Below are 18,918 nucleotides of genomic sequence, written 5' to 3'. Positions count from 1 at the left end.
TTTACAAACATCACATGGTCTAGAAATCGTAGTCTGCTGGCCAGTGCCCAAAATCCTTATGTTCCATCCTTGCATGTCAGTCCCTGTCAGACGACCCCCCTATCACTGTTGGTCCCCTATCATAGGGGGACTATCATCAATAGTACACTAGATTGTCCTGATCATCTAGTTGAGCATTCCAGATAATTCCTCCATCCCAACAGAAATGTTCAATCCACATAGTAGGATTTTAGATGTGCAGATAGACCAAAGCCCAGTCTATTTTACCGTTACTATAGTCAAGTCTTTGGGTTATGGTATTTTAATATAGACGTTACCATTTTAGTAATAGACCTAGCTAGCTAGTAAAATCAACTTTTTTTTGTCTTTCAGATGGGTGGACCAGAAACCCAGTGACAACACTGCGGTCTGCAGCTGCCATTTTCCGGTGAGAAAGAGAAATGGCCCTGTATTTACTAGAAAAGATAGCTCTTCCATCATGGCAGAAGAGGAAGATCCAGACTGTTTATTGGGAAACAAGAACAAACAATAAGGATTGGGTGTTAAGGGACCACTTGCCATGTTGTCCAAGATGGGTTTGTGTTATAATAAACAAGACGTTTTCTGTCCAGATAAAGATGGTGATAAACCATTGAAAAATACACTGACCAAATGTCTCTTTGTTTTCCAGTCCAACAGGAGTGCATCCCTCAGACCATCCAGTGCATGGACATCCTGTGCCAGTGTGATCCGAGCAAAAGCGTCCAGATGCGGAGAGTACAGCACATCGAGCCTATGGACCGACAGGTCAGTAAGCCATCAAATATGATACAATATTGTGTAAAACATAATAAATTCTCACTGTGCCCATGATAAAATGCAATGTGAATTGTGTTGTACTACTGAATGAACCTGAGGAGAGGCACTCAGACCAGACTTTGTGATTGAACTTATGTTAACTACATTACTTTAGTTGGCTGCTTTCAGTAAAACTTCAATGTAAAATAACATTCTCCAGGAGCCTATTGTTTGTGTATGATCTTTATTCATTCTTCACTTGTTTTTCAACAATGTCAGGTAAAGGCAGGGATGACTAGGGCCTTCAGCAAATAAGACACAGGGGATAAGAAATCATTTGAACACAGATATAAAGTCCCACTGTGCCCACGATGAAGTTAACTGCATTACTTTAGTTTGCTGCTTTGTGCACAACTTGTATGTAATATAACCTATTCCGGGAGCCTAGTGTGTGTGTATGAACTGCTGTATGTGGAATATTTTGGGACCATTGGCTTCCCTGAAAACAGGTACTGACAGAAGGAGCAGTATGAGTCAGGGTTGGTGCGCTGTCCAACTGTTGCCTGCCTTGTAGCCTCATGCTGCTCCACAGACAGCACCATGCCAGCCAGGCTGCCTGTATGACCCAGGTGCCCATGTTTTTAACAATGTCCGGTACAGACAGGGAGACTGGGAAGAATTTATAGTGTACGTTCGCGATATCCCCCTATTTGCAAGAATGACCAATGGCATAATACATTATTGATATGTAAATTCAACCAACCCAATTGGAATACATAAACATCGAATACATGTTTATGCAGTGTCAAGGGGGAAAATAACCAACCCTTTTACACATGCAAAGTGTAATTAATAACTTCACCATGCTCAAAGGGATATTCAACGTATGTATTTTATATTTTTACTCATAAACCAATAGGTGCCCTTCTTTTTCGGGATGTCTCACGGTCTGACAAACACCGCTCTAGCTCTGTCACCTTTCACCGTAGATGTGCAAATGCGACATCGACGGATGCGGTGGATCGATATCTCTAGCTGAAACTGACAGATTTTTATGGAATCTTTTAAATTATGCTAATTAGCTTTCCACGGAGCTACGGAAATCCACTCTGGGGATTAAACGTTTTTCTAATGATCTACAGCTACTTTATTACTTGATTTCCTGACTACTAGTCACATTTTCAATGCTAATCCTGTAGAATCTTTAGCAACGACGCTGGTCCCATGAATTTGTTTCTTTTCGAAAGCTTCCCGCATTAAATTATTATGCATGGGATTATTACATTGTCCTAACCTGGACATCTTTAACCTGGATCACAGAGAGAGAGAGAGAAACAACAGAGAAGAGGGAAACATTACTCCTAACTATCAGGTCTTGAACAGGTCCAGCCGTCAGCTGCCTCAGTTTAGTGAGCTGGATTGGAAACACATAGTTCCTGTCTTCACTACTGACCTCTGGCTCAGTGTGATCCTCACCACATCCCCTCTCTCTACCCCCTCTCTCCACCCATCTCCTCTCCGTCACTGCCATCCCTCCACGCAGTAGTCATCAGGCTCTCAGCTGTTTGATCAACACTGACAAGTACAAAACTGCTTTGTCAAAGTCAGGCATCTTATCCTTTTCATCTCTTCACATATTAAAGAACAGATATTGACCAAATGGAATTCACTGTTTTATTGTCAATCTTACACACAGCACTCATGTAGACAAAATACAGTACAGAACAAAGACAGTACACTTTTCATATCTGGGGAACACACTGAGTCATTTGAACTATTGTACAATTCTATTACATCCCCAAGATGGTATTTGACTTGTACATAAGTTTTGCTCTTGTTGCTAATTGTGTAATAAGAGGTCAAATCAACCAGCTTTTCAGCATCCAGTAACTCAGTGGCCTGTGCAAGGTGTGGGACCTCAACTTGATAAGCCATGACGTTTCTATCAAAGCGTATAGTTTGAAATGGTTGATATTTCAAACGATAAAGCCTAGAATCAACAAGAAATATGTTTTGACCAGTCCAAATTCTGGCATATTACCATTCAGTACTTTGGCAAAGATCATGGACTTCTGAGTTATGTATTTATTAGAATTTATTTCAAGCCATTTGACTGATACAGAATGGTTTACTTCATTGAAACCTAGGAAGTCCCTCAATTTTCCACGTAAATAGTGTAGATCTTTAACCTCTGATACAGGTCCCATCTCCCTTTCATTTGAAAAAAATGGGTGCATTGAACTGTCAACATTTTGGCAGCTTTCATATATTTGGTTCTGATTGATCAAAGACTTGCAAATATTTGTTTAATTGAGCTTGGAAACCCATTGTTTAAAGAAACAATGTTTAGACTCGAACCGCATACACATATGTCTAACCATTGGACCCAATGACTTTATCTGTAATGGAAAATGTATCATATAATGTTGTTTAGGTGTAACATTGCAGTCTGGAAAAAGCTCCTTCCAATGCTTCAAATGATTTTCAATGAGTAACTTCAACCTAGACACAGTCACAATGGAAAGAACTGGTGCAAATACTATCTGTACAATCTCTATTAGCTCAATTATCAGTCGTATATATGCATTGACTTCCAAACTCTCCAAAACAAATGACAATATCCTTAGCAGGACAAGCATTTGCCCAGATGACCGTTTAAGTTTACCATCACTTGACGTTAATCTACTAACTGAAATTGGGGATGGCCGATCTCTAACATCTAGAGGGGAATAAGGGAAACCAAGAATAGCAGAATTCACTGAGTTCAGATCAATCTGTCCTGACACAAGATGATTCAAAACATTTGATTTCCAATGGTTCTATGCCCTCCAGAATTACATGCATAATGTCTTCCGGAGTTTGTTGTATGATATCAAAGGCTGGGAATTCAACTAACTTGCTCCTTCTATTGATCCCATATGTTGTGCTCAGGCTGTTGTGAAGCAAGTCGGTTGGTGCCTTTTCTATTTCATCACACTGTCTGACATGCTTCTCCAATGTCCTTTTAGTATATGCATCCTCATTGAAGTGTGACTGCATGTCCTCAAAAGAACACTCACAGTGTCTGCACTTACTGTAGCAAAGCCCATACCCTCTTTGAACCCTGCTAGTTCATGTTGTGCCAGGGTGTCTCCACAGAGAGACCATGGCACCATATATCGTTTTCTCTCCGTTAATAGTTAGCATTTTAACCCCACTGTACAATGCATCCATGTCTTCCTTGATTCTATTCAATATTACATCTACACCAGATTGAAGGAGGTCTGCTGATCTAGCCATGGCAAGTAGCCTGATAACAGCCAGTTTAGACCTGTATTTTGGATTTATATTTCCTAGGGTGTAGTACACCATTAACTTGTTTTTTGATGCAAAGGATCCTAGTGGATTACAAATTTCTATTTCATCCATGTACAGAACAATCTGCAATCCCTTATTTTCAGAGAAACCAAAGGCATGTGATTTTAGAAGAGCACCATCAACAACTTCATGAAAAAAAACTTTCCTTGCACATCTTGTCACGTCCTGACCAGTAAAGGGGTTATTTGTTATTGTAGTTTGGTCAGGACGTGGCAGGGGGTGTTTGTTTTATGTGTTCCAGGGTTTTTGGGTATTGTTCTATGTTTTGTATTTCTGTTTTTTCTATGTTGTGTATTTCTTTGTTGGCCTGGTATGGCTCTCAATCAGGAACAGCTGTACATCGTTGTTGCTGATTGGGAGTCATACTTAGGTAGCCCTGTTTTCACCTGTCTTTTGTGGGAAGTTGTTTTGCATAGCTGTGTGTGTAGCCTGCAATACTGTGTGTTCGTTTTCTTGTTTTGTAAGTGTTCAATAAAAGTTTAAGATGAGCACTCAACCCGCTGTGCCTTGGTCTACTACATACGACGCCCGTTACACATCTGGGGTCCCTTTTCAACCATAGACAAAATCCTTGGGTTTGATAAGAAATGTTCTAGACTTTTGACTAATGGTACATAATGAAATAATTTGTCTTTGATGAAAATGTATTTTGAACCTCCACATTTCATCCTGCATATGGTTCAAGCAATTGGAATTTCCTCTGCGTCCAAACTGCTAAACAATAACACTGTCTTGTCTAAATGTTGTTGCAACGCCAGCAAAAGGGTCAATGAAATTGTCAAATATATCCATTGCATCTTTTTCAAGTTGACCTGATGTGCTTCCTGAATGCTTCCTTAGCACTGACTCCATCTGCTTCCTGAGGTTGTCCAATAGTGATGATTGATACTGCTGTACCCCAGCAACAATGTCATTCATGCCTTTGAGAGAGTGAGGTGGGGATGTCATCAATCATGGAGGTTGGAACACACCATCATGTATACCTATGATTTTCAGATTTGCTTATGACATATTCATTAACATAAGGGATCAACAATAGTAAGGTGGACAACCTAGCACTGAGAATGAACTCAACCATCACTGAACCACTACAAAATGCTCTGCATAATGTTACAAACCAAATGCTGTGTTCTGTTCAGAAAAAGCATCTTACCTGTGAGAGACGATGCTTGGCTCTGTCATTTATCACAAAAGCAGTGGCATGTGTTGTCAGATCCTAAAAAAATGTTTGACATTGAATGTAGTATCCTGAGGCTGGACATTACTAGTTCATGACAAGTATAATGTTTGTGACAGGAGAAGTGGTTGCAAAGACTGACTATGAGTAACTTACTTGTTGCACTGTGACAGCTTCATGTTGGTCAATGCCCCTTTGCCCTTCATCCGAGTCAGATGTATGGATTTGCTGATCAGTGATGCTAGAGTTAGCTAGAAGCTGATCGGGTTGAATGTTGTCCTGTGTAACCCACATCAAAGAAAGATTATTTGAAATTGTATTTAGTTTCACCAATAGAGCTATTTAAGTGTTTTGTTCCTATTTATCCTTGATTATTTTCACATTAACCCAGCTTTAGCCATAAGAGTCATTGCCTATGGACAGTATGACTTTTGTCTTTGTATCGTCCGTTCATTAAATTATTTTTTTAAATCCAGAGAACAAAAAGAAAATGCTAGCTAGTTACTTACTTGTTCCGGTGGTACTTGGCTTTCCTCTGATGACTGTTCATCTGGTCGGGTGCAATCAAGTAGGTGTTGAAGGTGGTTTCTCTTTACATGATGATAGAAGGAATGGTACACTATATTCCTCAGTGCATCCGTCAATACCACAGAGCAACCAGAAATCAGGGCTGCGACTGTGCAATCTATTGATATGGCTCAATAACAGTTTCAATGAAAAAGTAATAAAAACGCAGCCGATAACGCACCGCCAAAGCATTTTGAACGTTACTAAAAGCAAACGCAAGTAAAACGTTCCCACTGCTTTCGATATAAAGGGCGAAAAGAACTCATGTTCACAAGTATTTATAATACGACCAAGTAATTTGATTGGAGTAGAGTTAAACAGCACTGGGACTTTTAACTATACATGTATCACTCCGCTTTACAGGTGTTCTAATAACCGTTAATTACATTTTTATTTATTTATTTTACCTTTATTTTACCAGGTAAGTTGACTGAGAACACATTCTCATTTACAGCAACGACCTGGGGAATAGTTTCAGGGGAGAGGAGGGGGATGAATGAGCCAATTGTAAACTGGGGATGATTAGACAGCCGTGATGGTATGAGTGCCAGATTGGGATGATCGTTAATGATCGTTATCTTAAATTGTAACAAACTTCGCACCGCAAAGATTAGCATATTTCCACAAATAACATTTGAGTTAAATTATGAATGGTCGTCAGGAGAGGACGGTAACGTGAAGACCTACACAAAGTAGAAGTAACAACCTAGTGTGTAGGAAAATGTATATGTGGTGCTTGGCAACAGTCCAGTCCCAGACCAGTTGGGGAACTATGTCCCACTCCAGTTGTGGAACTATGTGTGTTGGCTGGGCCAAATAAATGATTAAATGAATAAACAATTCATAATCTGTTGTCGCTTATTACTGTTAACTAATAAATTGCGCTTGTAGAACTGTTGTATAAAAGCAATATCACACTGAGGTCGTGCTGTTATACTGAATATTATTATCTGTGGCCTCGTACCGACGACCGAATCACAGCCGTGCTGATTGATATTCAGCACTCCCTCTCTTGTGATATTGCTTAACGGACGTTCATCACATTATCTAGCTACATAAGGGAGGCCTATAACTAAAAAGTCAAAGACGGTCCAAATCTTTGAGTCATTTAACAACACCATGAATGAAGATGGAATGGATGACACATATCCAGGCATGGATCATATATCAACCGCAGTATTAAAAGGTAATGTTCATTTGTTTATACCGTCTACCTTTCTCCTTAGCAAGCTAACATTAGCTAACGTTCATTTGAATTGGAAAGTTGGCAAACCAAGTTAGCATGCTAATTTTAACTAGGTTACATTGACTGTTAGCAGTTAATAACTGCACGAACGGCCATTCGTTGAAAAAAACTTGAACTTTGGTTAGATTGAGTGCTTTATTGCCAGTAATAGTGTTAACGAGGTGTAAATGACACCGTCGATTATTTATCTTCGCCGTCTTTGGCGCCCTTTCTATTGACAATAGAAAATAAATAGAAAGGGCGCCAAAGACAGCGAAGCTAAATTTTCGATGGTGTCAGTCATTGTCTACAATCTTAGCTAGGCAAGCAAAGATTAACTAACTAAGATTTTCAATATGGGAGACAATTTAACGTTAACGTTAGTGCAAGCTAATGAAACTATCTTTCGGTTTAAAGTAATTAACGTCAACGTTAATGATATACTGGTAGTCTAATTTTGTTAGCAAACATTCGCTAGCTTGGTAAATCATTCCCGCATTAACTGGAAAGGGAAGACAGTATGCTAATGTCTCATAACCTATATCAACCTGACACTTTGCATCTATAAACTATGATTTAGTTGCTAATTACTTAACTATTTACCATGTGGTTAAATGTGTTTTTCAGCTGCTAATATAAGCACAAACATGCTGCCCAGCCTTTCTAAGGAGGATTTACAGTGATTTCTTTCCCAGGCCAGAGCACTTCTTCAGAAGGAGAACCATTTGGAGATTTACTCATGGTGAAAATTAGGTAATGTTAGATTTTGACATTTGGGAGACATTTAATCTTACCATGCAGACAGTGTTTCCTGTTATCAAAGTAGCATTTCCTGGCCATCATTACAATACATCTATCTAAAGATGTAGTTGTTTTGGTGTTTGCTGTTACGTTGTTGTTACAGTGTGGTGTTCTTTTTTCATTATAATTGCCATTGAATAAATGTATGTCTTATACAGGGTCAAGAATCAGACCTGTGAAGACCAGGCACCTCCTCTGGGACCTTTCTTCAGGCGAGACCACTCTTCAGCCCTGTTGTGATTGTCTGCGAACCCAACTGCGTACTGGCCATTGGAACCATGCCTGTGGTGACCTTCCCAAAAGAGGACATCTATGCCAGCGTGATGTATCTCATGGCGTGTTATTACACCTTTACCTCACATATCCCAAGTGCATTGCGACACTCCTCTCTGTGCTGCAGACAGAAGTCCTCTCGGACGCCATCCACGACCAGGACATTACTTCTTCATATAAAAAGGCTATGGCCGAGTGGAAAAAGTTCATTACTGACTAGGGTTGCACAATACAATTTTTTCATTTCCGGTCCCGATAACAAAACTGTGTATTGGCCCATCCGAGAACTGATCCTATAACCTTTAACCCTTTCACACGTACCATCACACGGGGTGTGATCGTTCTACAGTGGTCCCTGAAGCGTACGATCACACCCCGTGTGATTAGAACACTCATTTAGAACGCTCGTTTATAACGGCCAGTTTCGAATGACGCAACAATCAACATTTGAGCTGGCCACACTTTTTTCAGAAACTATTTACACAAACAGTCCTTACGTAAACTATACCATGAATTAGCTAATAGCAATTACTATGTACAATTATTGAAAGTAATCCGACAATTAGTTTCAGCGCGCAGCTGGCCACACTTTTTCAGAAACTATTTACACAAACACAGTCCTTACAAAGTTATGTCCAGAATGTAAGCAGTTTATATTTGGATGCAATGTTCAGATATTCACAGAAGTATCTATAGCATAACACAATCATCCTAACTGGAAAAATGTAGGCTACATTTGTCCTAGAGCTGAGGAAAGATTGACGCAACACAAGCGGTCATATTTTCTAACTGTAGGCTGACATAAACTACACTATGAATTAGCTAATAGCAATTACTATGTACAATTAATCCCATCACGGGTTTGCTCACCGTTGATCAAAATAATTGAGTAAAACACTTTCTAGAAATCGAAAGTAATCCGACCATTAGTTTCAGCGCGCAGCCATGCATTTTTTTCCTTACAGAAACCGAAGATAACAGACAAGATGAGTTCGGTCTGTTTATAGTATGCACGTTGAAGGGGTGTGTCTACCGTCGTTCACATCCCACCATTCATTTCCAGAAGTCCTCAAAAAATGAGTGAACTCTTACTCACCTCATTTTGTTATAACATCTTTGGTCAGACGATTACGTGAAACCCAGAATGCATTGTATGTCAACAAACATGGCTCCATACACGTAGCTGGAATTAGCTTAGCTCATAATCAGTATAACCTTCAAATAAGTATTTTACACACATAATATGTGCCCATTACAATCTATGCAAGAATCGGAATGCATGATTTGTCACCTAGAATTGAAAACATGTGAATAAAACAGTAAATACACAAATAATTACCACACAAAACATTTTCTGATGGTGATTTATTGATACAAGTGACGCATGCCGGCAGTCAATCACGTCCCCTCTCACTCTGAGCCATTCAGTGTTGTTGTTTATGTATGTAGCTAGTGAGCTAAGCTGTAGCATTAGCAATGTCTTTCAAAAGGAGACAACTCACAAATGTGGAAATTCCGGCGATTTTTTAAAATTCTGACAATGAGTCTGAAAGTCAGGAATCAGATTCTGACAGTGAGGAGCTGCCCCCCAACCTTGTAGCCATTGAGAACCCTGAATCTGAGGTTCCCTTGTCCACTGACCAAGTACCAGGTCCCTTTGAAGATGCTGGTGGTGATGGAGGCAGAACGACAGTGGATGAAGTACAAGAGTTCTGTGGTAGCTGGAAGGCCGCCAGTCATTTCACCCCTCCTGGCCCTGCTGTTTGCTTTGACGAGTCCCAGTCTGGAGTGCAACGCCCCTTGCCATTTCCAACTGAGGCAGAGTGCTTCAAGTTGTTTCTGACAGAGGAGCTCGTGGGAAACATAGTACAGGAGACCAATCGCTATGCCTTGGAGCTACAGGAGAAGAGAGCCAGGAGTGAGGGGGAAACTCGCTAAATGGGTGACAACCACAATTAGTGAAATGTATACCTTCCTGGTGACAGTCCTCCTCATGGGGATAGTAAAGAAGAACTCCCTAAGAGACTACTGGAGCACAGATCCTATGTTTGCAACTCCCTTCTTTGCCACCCTCTTTTCCCAAGACCGCTTCCTAATTCTGCTGCGATGCCTGCATTTCGTCAACAATGCTACTGCCATCCTAAGTGACCCGTTATACAAAATAAGAATTGTTCTTATCAGCCTGACATCAGCATTTGGTCGGGTCTTTGTGCCATACAAGGACCTATGCATTGATGAGTCCCTGATGCTATGGAAAGGTAGGCTGGCGTTCCGTCAATATATTCCCTCCAAAAGGCACAGGTTTGGGGTCAAGTTCTTTGTCATGTGCGACGTGAAGACAGGATTTGTCCAGGATATTATAGTTTACACAGGGTCCACCACTGACATCAAACATTGAGGGGCTTGGGGTGTCCGGGTCCGTGGTGATGACCATGCTGGCTCCTCATCTCGGCAAGGGACACACTTTGTACGTGGACAATTGGTACAGCAGTCCCACACTCTTCCAGCATCTGCGCTCCAACAGCACAGGGGCCTGTGGCACAGTCAGGTCGAACAGGAAGGGGATGCCGGCATTCGGATGCAGGAAGATGCAGAGAGGGGAGGTGGAGTTCCAGGAGAACGGTCAACAGCTGGCAGTAAAGTGGCATGACAAACGAGACGTCCATGTCCTCTCCACTGTCCATACAGCAACCATGTCGGCCACAGGGAAGGTGGACCACCTGACGGGAGAGAGAAAGATCAAACCAGATTGTGTGCTAGACTATAACCTCAAAATGGGGGCCGTGGATAAGGCGGACATGATAAACAGCTTTGTGGAATGCACTCGGAAAACGACCAAGTGGTATAAGAAGATATTTTTCCAGCTGATCGACACTGCTGTCCTCAACGGCAGCATAGTTCACCGCCAACTAACAGGTGAGATGATTACTGAACAAGGTATTTTTGTAATTGGATGTACAGTTCACATACAAATCCATTATGCAATTACAGTGACAATATCTCACCAACCTACCCACTGCCTCATCATCCTCTAACTTTCCTCATCCTCCCCACTCCCTCATAGGTAAAGTAATTACCTACCAAAAATACAGAGAGAACCTCATGAGAGAGCTGTTGGAGGAGCACCACACCCCTCGGCGCCCCTCCACTGGGGGTCGCCCTGCTGTAGACAATCCCCTACGCCTCACTGCACGGCATTTTCCCTGCAAAGTCCCTCAAACTGCTGCTCAAGGTAGTCGCACACGGAGGCACTGCAAAGTCTGCCTGTCTGGCGCCAGGAGAAGTAAGCAGAGGAAGATGACAAAATACATGTGTTTAGCTTGTGATACACCTCTATGTATTTCACCATGCTTTGAGGAGTATCACATGCTCAAGCATTATTGAGCACATCTGCAGCAATAAGTGGCTGACTGACCTGACAGGTGACCTGCCATGATACTATGCCTTTAGAGGTGGGGGTGGAAATGCAGTTGTTATTCAGTCACTGAATGAATATTAAATATGGGTTATGCATATTCAATTTTTTTGTCCTCCAGTAAAACAAATTGTTGTTGAACCAACTACCAATACTTCAATAAAATAGACGACTATTACATATTGGCCTATGTGTTTTCTTGCTGTGTTTTCATCCAGTAAAACTGTTAAGGAGTGTACGTTAGCATACAAAAGCTGTCCTCAATCTTCAGCTGGAAAGATGTCCAGTTCCAGTTATGATATTGGCAAATACTGTTTGTGGTTTCTGAAAGTACAGAATAAAGAGGAATTATTAATTAGAATACAATAAGGATATAGCAATAAAACAATATTACAAATAACATAATAAACACTGCTATAAAAATAGTTTATTGCATTGACAAAATCACAGATTTGAGTTATAACAGTAAGAAACTACCTTTTGAGCTCCACAAGGGGGCAGGGCAGAACAGAGCTATGCTGAATAGACCAAATAAACAAACCATGGTCATATGTTTTATTTTATTTAACTAGGCAAGTCATTTAATTAACAACAAATTATTATTTACCTATGATGGCCTACACCGGCCAAACTCGGACAACGCTGGGCCAATTGTGCGCTGCCCTATGGGACTCCCAATCACAGCCAGTTGTGATACAGCCTGGATTTGAACCACGGTGTCTGTAGTGATGAAATGTAGCTCTGAGATGCAGTGCCATTGACCGCTGCGCCACTAGGGAGTCATAAGGCCAGGGTAGCTTCAAAATACAACACAAGCTAATACTTCTCCGACGCAACTAGCATTGTTTTACAGAGCTAATAGAAGAATGTAGCTAGCTACCTAAGCACGATTGAATATAACATAAAGGTTATAAAATGAGTAACGTTACCTCACGTGTCCGCGGTTATAAAGAATATACACAAATCTATTATGCTCCATACATACAGTACGCTACAATTACAACGTAATACTGCACTTACTTTGATAGAAACGCACACATTTCCAAAGTTATTACTAGTAACGAAAACAATGAGGGCAACAGATGGAAAATGTGAACACGTGTGCAGATCCTGTTCTGACGGGAGATTAGCAAATGTCTGCAGACTTGAACTGCACAAACAATTGGAAACTGCTTGGGGAATTTTGTCCGGGTCAGAAATGTCCCAAAAATTAAATTGTCCGCAAAAGAAAAAATGACTATTTTTATGTGAATGAATGAGGAGGCGGAACACACCTAAATTCAAACTGTTCTTAGAAAATAAAAACTTGTTAGAAAATCATTTGAAATTGAAGTTGAAACAGCCTATAAATAAAAACAGTCTGCGTGCTTTGGTTTGAGGACAGCGCGGATTAAATGCACTGTTACGTATCAATCACATCCTGGAATGGAGAGAACGTTCGAACATCACGTGCATAAAAAAACTCACGCTGGGGCGACCGTTAGAGATATTTGGAACTCACGCGTGAAAGGGTTAATAAATAGACAGGGCGTTTGTTGTTTATTATAAGAAGGTTTAAAGCACTGTTATGTATGTTATCTTCCCATTGGTCTTACATTTTCACCTTGACCACCAATGGCCTTTGTTGTTTTTGCATCCAGTTCTGCCCATATCAGCCTCTGGATATACTGAGTCTTCAATAAAGAAGTGAAAATAAATGAGATTCATCACATTTACATCTTAGTCATTTAGCAGACGCTCTTATCCAGAGCGACTTACAGTAGTGAATCCATACATTTCATACATTTATATTTTTTTCTTCCCGGTGCTGGTCCCCCCATGGGAATTGAACCCACAACCCTGGCATTGCAAACAACATGCTCTACCAACTGAGCCACACGGGACATTCTTTCATTCTTTCTTTAAGCAAGCCAATCTCATTTCTAATAGTAGTACAAGTACATTTATCTTAGTCAAGATTACTTATTTTAAGCAAAATGTTTCTGTAAATTCCTGCGAATATTGCCTTATTTCAAGACGATTGCAATAGCATTGGATTCTAAATTTAAGCACATTTTCCTACAGATTTAGAAAATAATTCTTAAATCTTTTCTTTGCATTCAGAAAAATGTACTTGTTTTTAGTGTAGCTGTACTGGTTTTAAGATATATTTACTAAACATATAGCCTTATTTCAAGATGATGGCACTAGCATTTGCTAAATTTAAGCACATTTTCCTACATATTGAGAAAATTATTCTTACATCTTTTCTTTGTATCCAGACAAATTACTTGTTTTTAGTCTGAACGCACTAGGTTTAAGATATCTGTACGTTCTTTGAGACTAGATATTTTAACTTGTTTAAAAAATCTTGTCAAGTAAAATTTTCCTGTTCTGTTGGCAGATAATGTTGCCTATTTTAAGTAATATTTCCCTAATTGTATTGCTTTTATTTCTTGTTTTTGAGAGCTGACTTGCAGTGTAGGCTTTAGGGGGTGAGGGAGAGAGTGTTGTCTAGTAGTGATTGTGCGGACCTTGGTTGTTTATATTTCTCTGTCAAAAGAGGTTTGTTCGTTGTAATAGACTCTGTTTCTTGCTCTTCCAATACACCATTTTCTACTTCTCCAGTGCAGCTTCATTTGGACCATTCCAGCTTCATTTGGAATGGTTATAGAGGTCGAAGTCTCAGACTTTAAGCATTCTGGCTCTTCTTTTCCTTCAAACAATGGTTGAGAAGGTTTACCTGAGTATTGTTGTGACTTCCCAGTTATCTGGTTAGTAGAAGACCCTGAGCTTCTTGCCACTGCAGGCTGTTCAGATTTAGGCGCACTTGGTGATTTTATTGAACATATTGGAATGTCTGTGTCTGAGCTTTTCATGGCTTTCTTGTCATTTGATGGTCCAGTCGAAGAAGAATCCCTGAGCGAATTGGATTCAATAATGTCCCTTTCTTCTGCTATTAAATCCTGCTTTGTTCTCATTCAAATCTTGTTTAGTTGGGGAGCGAGACAGAGAACCTGGACTTCTGGTGTGTGGTCCTTTATGTTTTGAGATTCCGTTAGTATTTTTATCTCCCTGGGGTAGTGGATTCACCTGCCCTGGATCTGAGTGATCCGAGTGGTTGTTGTCACTTAAGTCCCCCACTTCTACGGGCCTACCTAGGTCCCTCCCCCTGCGCCTCCTTGATGGTGGGAGAGCCCACCTCTGACCAGTAAAGTCAATCACAAACTGAGAGACAGGTCAACCACAGAAGAACTAGAATGAGATTATACTTACTTTGAGGTGAAGATCAACATAAAGTATATTACATTGAAGTGTTTTCATACATTTGCATTGGGCTGTGAATATGGATGCCATAGACTGCAGACACTATTATTTAGCAAGCTAACTTACTATCATAGAACAATATATTCATTATCTATGTGTTTTTAGCCAGTCCCTCGCATTTGAGTGAAAGCTAGCAAGAGGCCTGCCCAGCATTATTTTACATTTTAGTCATTTAGCAGATGCTCTTATTCAGAGCAACTTACAGTAGTGAATGCATTTTTTTTTTTTTGTACTGGCCCCCTGTGGGAATTGAACCCACAACCCTGGCGTTGCACACACCATGCTGGCATTGCAAACACCATGCTCTACCAACTGAGCCACAGGGAAGGCTGTTATCAATGATGTTAGCTATCTGTTAGCTAGCTAGCAAACTAACACTGATTTAGCCTACCGTAATTTCCGGACTATTAAGCCACACCCACTGAATTAAAAAAAAAATATTATTTTGAACATGCCTACCGGTACTTTGAAACAAATTAACTTTACACAGGCTTTAACGAAACACGGCTTGTAACAAAAATAAATAGGCTTTAATGAAACGCGGCTTGTAACAAGAAATAAAAAATTAGCAGTAAGCTTTAGTTGTCTTTTTGCACTGAGTCAATTCCTCACGCTGCTGTTTCCAACGTCTTATCATCGACTCATTAAGACCAAGCTCCCGTGCAGCAGCTCTATTTCCTTTTCCAACAGCCAGATCAATCGCCTTCAACTTGAAAGATGCATCATATGCATTTCTCCGTGTCTTTGCCATGATGAGGGTGACAAAATGACTACCGTAATCAGAATGATGGGAAGTTTGAGAGCGCTCGATTTAATCTAAACAGTAAACCAAAAAGTTTTTGACCGTAACCCGTTCGGCAATTTCATTGGTCTAATGAAAGCTTCATGCCGCCAAAAAACTGAGCACGTCACAGAATGTGTGTTTTTTTTTTTTTTTTTAATTTGAAAGCGGGAAAAATCCATATATTAGCCGCGTCATTGTTTAAGCCGCGAGGTTCAAAGCCTGGGAAAAAAGTTGCGGCTTATAGTCCGGAATTTACGGTACTCTCAAGCTTGTAAGTCAAGTGGTCCAGTGGCTACACTACATTGAACATCTTCCGCAAATACATACTAGCTATAACTTTACCTATAGCTTTATCTAGCTAGCTAATTGAATAAGAAAATCCCAAGCTTTACCTGAGGAGGGGGTGGGACCTAGTGAGTGACGTGTGACGAGTCAAGTGACAGTTGTCGCACGCTCCCAGCTGGTTTGGCAACCCCAACTCATCAATTAACTAGCCATAACTAATTTGCTGTACAGTGTAAATATATTTTTATCAAAATAATTACTCGCTACAGTTCTTGTTCTATTGTGTTTTCACACATGCCACACATGCAATGAGTGAGTCAAACATGCCTCTCTGCTGCCGTAGTCACCGGGTAGCCATTGCTACTTCACTGGGAACACTTTTACCTGTGCGTAAGCAGCATGATTGACCCATCCTCCCCTGATAAATGGTCTTGCCTAGGCCTTGTTCTCGGTGTCACTGTAAACACCTACAACTTCAACATCCGAGTCCTCTCCACTCCCCGAGCTGAGCAAAGTTACATCCTCTATATTGCTGTTAACTTCTCAAGTTAGACATTTAGCTAGCATCTAGCCAGCGAACCATCTGTCGGCACGCATTAGTCTTTTTAAAATGTGTTTATTTAACTAGGCAAGGCAGTTAAGAACAAATTATGATTTACAATGGCTGCCTACACCAGCCAAACCCTAAACTGGATGACACTGGGCCAATTGTGCGCTGCCCTATGGGACTCCCAATCACGGCCGGTTGTGATACAGCCTGGAAACAAACCAGGGTCTGTAGTGACACCTCTAGCACTGAGATGCAGCGCCTTAGACCGCTGCGCCACTTGGGAGCCCCAGTCCGATGTTCTAACGTTACTGAAACACAGCGAGACAATGATATCCATTTTATGAAAACGATGCCATAAACGTTTTGTAATAGATAATCCAAAACATTATTCACAATAACGTTAGCTAGCAAGTAGCCACATAAAGCAAATCCATAAATGTCCTTACTAGTATTCTGCCAGCAGCACAAACGATTACATCACTGTAGTGTGGTAATGAGGAAACCTTCAAAAATAAAAGCCTGCATTTCAAAACATTGCTTATTTTGGATAACTCATTTAAATTATATATTTTGTTGTCAATGGCCACTGTTATTGTGCCAACAAGAAAATGCAAAAGTAATTTATGAAAAAATTAAATGTTGAGACTGGTCTGTTGAGCATATTGGGCTTTAGAGAGAAACCATTTCAACCTGTCTCAGCTAAAGTGGGGTGGAAAATACTCAGGGTCTCTAATAACCAAATATGGTTAGTTTTGGAAGGGGACTGTATCTTAATTATCCAGCAGCACTTTGTTCTGTAAAGGCCTATTAACCAAGTTTTCAAAACCAATAACGGAGACAAGATGGAAAGATAATATATAATACAGAGACGTGATGATTATCTATCAAGCTCAGCAAAGGCATTTTCTGTGGTTTTAAATGTATTACATAGTAATTTTCTCTCTGATAACTCATAAAACATCCTTGCATGCCATTGTTCCTTCAGATGTGACTTCAAAAGATAATTGCACCTGTCAATTATTCGGTCATTGAACCACTTGTTGTCATTCCTTAATATTTATATTCCTCGTTAGTAAGATGTAAGAGTTGTAAGAGTTTTGGTTGTCTCTAGTAATGCCTTTGGAGCATGGATGACATTAAAGCCTGACCGCTAAAAGTTGTTAGAAGTATTACATGTTTTACAAATCTTGTTTTCTTGGGATGCTTGTGGTGAAAGGAATTCTTTGATGCCTCTTTCTGTATTGATTTGGTTCAACAATGAGTTGTTTTACCCTGGCTATACATGGCTTTCTTGCACTGACTGCAATTTTGAGAGCATACACTTTGAATGTGGAGGAGATCATTGGCTTAGAAATTTGCAGGTAGCATTTCCTTCACAAAATATTCTGTCACACATATCGCTGTTTTGAAGTCTATTAAAACAATGGTTGTGTAGTCTGTCCTGTTTTCACTGCATCCAACTGTGAAATTACTTTGCCAAATTGCTGATTTGGACTCACACTGTTTGCTTTAAGTAATCTTTTGTGACATTATTTGAAAGCAGATGTTTTCTTCAGAAATGTCAAAACAGGAAGGCTTTACCCTCAAGATGATTGGGAAAATAGTTACATGTTGGAATAACATCACTATCTGAATCGGACTCACATGGCTGTCCTTGCTCACTGATAGAGCTTCTGTGAAGGCCCTCATTACGTAATTCATACAAATATATAACTCCTGCTGTGTCCTCAAAGTTTGTAGATTCTATAAAAATAAGATTAAGATTATCTCTATGGAGATTAAGTGAATCAAATATAAAATGTGCCCAGTAGTGTTTTTTTTGTGCGTTTATCCTTGAATGACAGATTACTGAGCTCAATCTGTAGGTCAACCTCTCTTTGCCAACTGCTGGAAGATCAATAAAGCAAGATGGGGATACAGGGTTTCGCATTACAATGGTGACTTTTGACCTTACATTAACCTCTTATGGCTAGGGGGCAGTATTTTCACGGCTGGATAAAAAACGTACCCGATTTAATCTGATTATTAGTCCTGCCCAGAAACTAGAATATGCATATAATTATTAGCTTTGGAGAGAAAACACTCCACAGTTTCTGAAACTGTTTGAATGGTGTCTGTGAGTATAACAGAACTCCTATGGCAGGCAAAAACCTGAGATGCTTCTGTTCAGGAAGTACCATGTTTGAACATTTCTTGCCCTTGTTGATTCTCTATCTATTACAAGGGATCTCTGCTGTTACTTGACACTTCGCACGTCTCCAATGAAGTCTCAGAGCCCGGGAAAAACAGGAATGACGTAATTCAAAGCCCTGGCTGAAGCACACGAGAGCAAAAGCTGAGTGGTCACTCAATGGACTAAGCCTTACGCTCGCGACCCGCCCCCGGCTTTCGGTTTTTCCCT

General features: G+C 40.3%; 1 protein-coding gene and 2 long non-coding RNA genes across 6 annotated transcripts; 1 reads left to right on the top strand and 2 right to left on the bottom strand.

The window, feature by feature from the left end:
• Positions 1-4,590: 4,590 nt before the first annotated feature.
• Positions 4,591-8,532, bottom strand: LOC115174465 (uncharacterized). Of its 4 annotated transcripts, none has more exons than XR_003871782.1 (4): positions 8,078-8,532; positions 5,821-5,901; positions 5,468-5,590; positions 4,591-5,350 (listed from the first exon to the last, which is right to left on the bottom strand). It is a non-coding gene; the product is annotated as an uncharacterized LOC115174465 (long non-coding RNA). The 4 variants fall into 4 exon arrangements; XR_003871784.1 differs by lacking the exon at positions 8,078-8,532 and having other exon boundaries at positions 4,591-5,117; positions 5,288-5,350; positions 5,821-6,353; XR_003871783.1 differs by lacking the exon at positions 8,078-8,532 and having other exon boundaries at positions 4,591-5,054; positions 5,288-5,350; positions 5,821-6,349.
• A 995-nt stretch (positions 8,533-9,527) lies between these two features.
• LOC115174461 (uncharacterized) lies at positions 9,528-11,391 on the bottom strand. Its single transcript, XR_003871780.1, has 2 exons — positions 11,259-11,391; positions 9,528-10,897 (listed from the first exon to the last, which is right to left on the bottom strand). It is a non-coding gene; the product is annotated as an uncharacterized LOC115174461 (long non-coding RNA).
• On the top strand, positions 10,940-11,772 carry LOC115174455 (piggyBac transposable element-derived protein 4-like). Its single transcript, XM_029732991.1, has 2 exons — positions 10,940-11,093; positions 11,242-11,772. Exons 1-2 carry the CDS (start codon positions 10,952-10,954, stop codon positions 11,559-11,561), a joined length of 462 nt encoding a protein of 153 aa, XP_029588851.1. The 5' UTR covers positions 10,940-10,951; the 3' UTR covers positions 11,562-11,772.
• The last annotated feature ends 7,146 nt before the right edge of the window (positions 11,773-18,918 follow it).

The sequence above is a fragment of the Salmo trutta genome, chromosome 3 (genome assembly GCF_901001165.1).
Source record: "Salmo trutta chromosome 3, fSalTru1.1, whole genome shotgun sequence".
Taxonomy (NCBI): domain Eukaryota; kingdom Metazoa; phylum Chordata; class Actinopteri; order Salmoniformes; family Salmonidae; genus Salmo; species Salmo trutta.
The sequence above is the reverse complement of the archived record's forward strand: the minus strand, read 5'-3'. Positions and strand labels throughout refer to the sequence as shown.

Bases quoted from the DNA above. Each gene is read 5' to 3' on its own strand.
- LOC115174455 (XM_029732991.1), top strand. From the start codon at position 10,952: ATGGGGGCCGTGGATAAGGCGGACATGATAAACAGCTTTGTGGAATGC. The intron at 11,094-11,241 runs GTGAGATGATTA...ACTCCCTCATAG, and splicing joins AGTTCACCGCCAACTAACAG to GTAAAGTAATTACCTACCAA.